Source organism: Benincasa hispida, chromosome 4, assembly GCF_009727055.1.
Source record: "Benincasa hispida cultivar B227 chromosome 4, ASM972705v1, whole genome shotgun sequence".
NCBI lineage: Eukaryota > Viridiplantae > Streptophyta > Magnoliopsida > Cucurbitales > Cucurbitaceae > Benincasa > Benincasa hispida.
This window is the reverse complement of record NC_052352.1, coordinates 65,679,172-65,684,119: the sequence shown is the minus strand read 5'-3', so window position 1 is coordinate 65,684,119 and position 4,948 is coordinate 65,679,172. Positions and strand designations below refer to the sequence as shown.

Sequence of the window (4,948 nt, the reverse complement as noted above, 5' to 3'; positions counted from 1 at the left end):
AACTCGAGATGTCAATATAAGGATGCAACATCAAACATAATAAAATGGGATCTACTTTTAGATTACCATTGATTTATTACGTTTCTCCTAGATAAATGTAGCTGAAATGTAGTTTATGAAATATGTTAAATTTTGCAGTTCTAATATTGTAACAGTACAATGACAATAACCGTAATAATAATATTAACGGTAATGTAATTTCTTAACTCAATCAAATTGATGACCCTTCGCTCCTCAATTAGATTGTACTTTTTTATTACACATTTGAAAGTGGATTTAGATATCAGATACAAAACACAAGTAAACGATATCAAATATGATCAAATGAAACCTACTTTTCAAATTACTATTGATTCATTGCATTTCTACTTAGATAAACGTATTCTAAAAGTAGCGTGCGAGTAAAAAAAAATTATGACTCAATGAGAGTATTATGAGTATGGTAATAAAAATTAACAATTATGATTACTACGGAGAAAAGTTTGAAAAAATAATTTGGTAAAGGAATAAAGTGGAAAGTTTGATTAGCAAGCTTTCTAGTTCAAAAAAAAAAAAAAAAAAAAAAAAAGGATTAGCAAGGTTTCGCTATCATAGCATCACCAATATGCACATGGCTGTGTGTGAAGGACCAATCCCATCTCTCAATTTTTCTTCTACCTCCCAACTCCTAAAATCTTTTCCTTAGATCCTCCTTCATATCCCACCCTCCACGCGTCCTCATCTCCCAAATCCCTCTCCACGCGCACCCCACCTCACGCGCCTTCCTCCACAAATATCTTATCTCGCGTATTTTCACACGCTCTATAAATTGCGTGGAAGAATGTGATCAGTTATCACTCTTAGTTTCTTCTCTCTAATAACAAAGAACCACGTGTTGACGCTCTCGAACCTACCAAGAAAAAAATATTCAAAAATATAAAAAAAGATGAAAAAAATTTGAAAAAGGGAACTTCCCACTTCACGCTTCACGGAACATTACGCTTCCCCCAAGACCAGCCACGTGTGCCCCACCTTTCGGCAGTGCTTGACACTCCCTCACTTCTTATTGGTTGACGGTGGTCCCACTCCTCAAACGGAATCCAATTACTACCAGATTTGCATCTTTCTTCCCCTGGGCCCCACTCTCTATAAAACATAATTCAACCAATTAACGTCCCGTCACTATTTCCGTTACCTAGCCCTAGGGCCACGTGTTCTTTTTTCTTTTTTCTTTTTTCTTTTTTCTTTTTTTTTTTAGAAATCATCCGCACCGCACTGTGCTTTGCTTTGCTTTGTTTTGGTGTGTTTTTGTTGTTTATCATCGTACTCTTTCTCTCTCACACTCGAAAACGAAAACGCCATGCCTGAACTGAAAACTGAAAATCTGTTTTTGTAGTTTCGTAGTAAGTTTGTTTGTTCGTCATGGATGGCGGTGAAGCAGCAGCGCAACGGATGATCGTTGGATCTTGTGGTAAGACGATAATCAATCCGATAATGATGAGATTCCGACCGATTGCTCCGAAGCCTGTCCCCGGAGGATCTATTTCCGGTGGTGCATCGTCGTTGGAAAGTAAGAACTCGTCGATTTCCAAAGGAAGGACGAAAAGGAAGTACGTTAGGGTTAGAAGATATAATAGGAAAAAGAAAACTACAAGAAACGGGGAGATCGCTAATCATGATGAGGCCGCCGTGACGACGGCGGAGGCGACGACGACACTACAACTGCTACCGGTGGAATTCATCGGCGGCGGATCTGAGTGGTCGGAGAATAAAACGGTTACCGGAAGGATGGAAAAGGAGATGGTATTGGTATCAGATCCAAAACGTGAAGCGGTGGAATTGTGGGTGACGGTAGAATGCGTGACGGACGCATGCATGGATCTAGAATTGAAGGAAGGGGAGATAGGGTGTACGGATGAAGAGAGGATAAAGAATCTAGAGGAAGACACGTGTCCAGGGTTTGTATCGGACGGTATGAATAGAGTAGAGTGGTTAAACAAGGCATTTAAGAGGATGGTATGGCAAAGGGAAAGGGAAAGGGAAAAGAGAATAAGGAACATCAACGAGGGTGAGGGTGAGTCACCGGCAGAAGTAGGTGTATGGTTAATATCAAAACCCAAATTACCTAATTTGAGAAGAGTATTTACGTGCCAAATAAAGCTGCAGTTTAAAAGAGGTACGGAAATGGAGAAGGACTCGAAAGTTGTGCCGTGCGATGCGTGGAGAATGGACGGTGGAGGATTTGCATGGAAATTAGACGTCAAAGCTGCTCTCACTTTAGCTCCTTTGCTTCAAGAAGATTTTGATTGAAATTGAACTCAATTGAATTTCAGGTACCATTTTAATTTATTATTTTCTTTTTTCATTTTTTCTTTTGCTTAAGAAACTAAAACTCTCTTCATTCTAATATATGATAGGGACATTATGTTTTTCTTTGGCAGCATTGCACCTAACAATTTCAACATAATAATAAACTAAAAAAAGCATCAATTAAAGTACAGTTTTACAACAACTATTTAAACTATACCCAAAATTTTAGTACTAGAATAGTAGGTACATATCCATATCCTTTAGTAATAATTAATTTAATGGGGGTAATTCATCTCTCCCTTCTTTCCTCCATTACTCTTACTTATCTTGTAAATTAATCGATTTTTCCTTAATTAAGAATATAATGGACTTCCATTTAACCTTATTTTGAACAAATCATTCGTTAATTATGTGTAGACTCTATCAGCTAGATGGAACAATTTCAATTCATATGGTTATTTAATAACCCCCAAAAAATCATGGTCTAGAATCGTGTACTGTTTATATATATAGGAATAAGCTTCTTCATCATTTTTCCTATCCATGTAGAAACTTTATGGATTTTGGTCGATTAATTACCGAACTATCTTGATTTACATGACTATGAATTGCATCAAAGTTGAAGACGCCAAACAAGGAATCAATTATTATCTAGCATAAATATAATGTTGATAAATTGGTATAGTGATAATAATCATGGGTTGGCCTAATTGTCAAAAAAGAGTCATGGATATAATAAAAGAAGAGAATTGGTTCAATTCATGGTAGCCAACTACCTAGGTACATAAGTTAGTCTAGGAACGCATAAATAAGAAAGATATTATAGGATGAAAGATTCAAATATTTGACTTTTTGATCGAGTATATATGTTTAATACCAGTTAAGTTATACTCCGTTCGACATAAATGTTATTTATCTTAAATATGAAAGTCATTTTATATGAATGGTTTTTGCAGGTGATACCGAAGTTGGCACTATGAAAGTGTAAATAAATAGGTGATTAAACATGTAATAAAAGGAAGGTAGTAGCTGTGTGCATTATGGGTCGTCACCAAGTAACCAAGCAAGACACACTTGGAAGGAATGGTCGCTCAATGCAAAGAAATGAAACAAATTAGTAACTACGTACTCTACTAGTAGCTCAAAGTTGCACTATATAAAATTGACCAAAAAAATTGTAACATATATAAATTAATGGTTGAACTTTGCAGCAACATGAACCTCATTTCCTGTGTCTATTGTATAGAATGATGTATTATCATTTACATATTTTTCTTTTCTTTTTTTCCTACTGAAATTGATGACTCTATTTTGATCCTCAAGGAGGTTGCAGGTAAAAGTGAAAAACTATATCCAATGGTAAGAGGTACTCTTTTTGACAGTTTATCTCAATCCAAGTCGTAAAGATTTATAGTGGACAATATAATACCAATGTAGAGATATTTAGAGGTCTATCATCTGAGAATTGTACGCGAAAAACTTTCCTTATCAACATTAAATGTGGAAGTTTTTATGCTTAATTGTTTTGAATCCATTTGTGGAGGTTCTGAGGCCATAATTTTCATGAGGTAAATGATTGAATTGATCACTATATCGAGGTATTTTTCTCTTTTAGTGATTTAACAATAAAAACACGTGAGTTACATTGTGCCAATCTCACCAAAATACTCTCTTTTTTTTGAGATATGCATGAGGCTTTTCATGTTTTTAGTAAGTTGAACTTCTAACTTTATTGGAGATAATGCATATCAATTATAGTTGAATTAGACTATAATAAATTTTTGAATATTAAAAGATTTTATACATAGTTTTTAAAGCTATTTTGAATATTCTAGCACTGTCATTTTATAAATATTTATTTATTAAATTATGTACCAGATAAGTACTTAAACTTTTGATTTTATGTTTTGATTTGGCATATTTTAGAATTCAAAAATTTATTAGATATAAAATTAAATTTTGTATTTCACGAGACTCTAGACTTTTTTATTATATATTTGATAAATTTGTAAATTCTTAAAAAAATTTGAAAGTTTAGTATTTTACTTAAATGTTTTTTGACTTTTTCTTTTTTAATTTTAATAAGTGGAAGTATGTAAGTTTTTATCTCAAACAAAATATTACATATTAATTGTATGTGTAGGTTTTGGTTGAGAATATTTTTAGACCAACATGAAAATTCAAGTTAATTTGACTGATAATCTAAAAAATTCAAATAAAATCTCCAACCAACCTAACCCAACTCTTGAAATTTGGATTTGGTTGTTAGATCATAATTTATTTTTTTCTTATTGATTTAAAATATGTAAATAAAATCTCTTAAAAATCAAATATCTATTTCCAAATAACACCCAACTCAATAGAAATAGAATAAATTCAACCAAATAATAGTGTGATTTAAATTGCTATTTTAAGGTGGCACTTTTAAAAGCACTTTTTTTAAAGAACTGTTTTCCGAACATTATTAATTAATCAAAAACGCTTTTAGAATTTATTTAATAAAAAATGTACTCCTAGGAACCTTTTTAGAAATTGGAACCGGGCCATATTTTTTAATGACCAATTGTTTTATATCTTCCAAAATTTTTTTTGTTTTAGTTATTATTTTTCAACTGAAATTTTGTTAAAATTTGAATAATATGAACACGTTCTGTAATCA

At 32.8% G+C, this 4,948-nt stretch overlaps 1 protein-coding gene across 1 annotated transcript; it reads left to right on the top strand.

Moving 5' to 3' along the window:
- The first annotated feature begins 848 nt into the window (after nucleotides 1–848).
- On the top strand, nucleotides 849–3,673 carry LOC120076820. The gene is made up of 2 exons (XM_039030751.1): nucleotides 849–2,312; nucleotides 3,246–3,673. The coding sequence occupies exon 1, from the start codon at nucleotides 1,402–1,404 to the stop codon at nucleotides 2,287–2,289; it is 888 nt and encodes a 295-aa protein (XP_038886679.1). The 5' UTR covers nucleotides 849–1,401; the 3' UTR covers nucleotides 2,290–2,312; nucleotides 3,246–3,673.
- The last annotated feature ends 1,275 nt before the right edge of the window (nucleotides 3,674–4,948 follow it).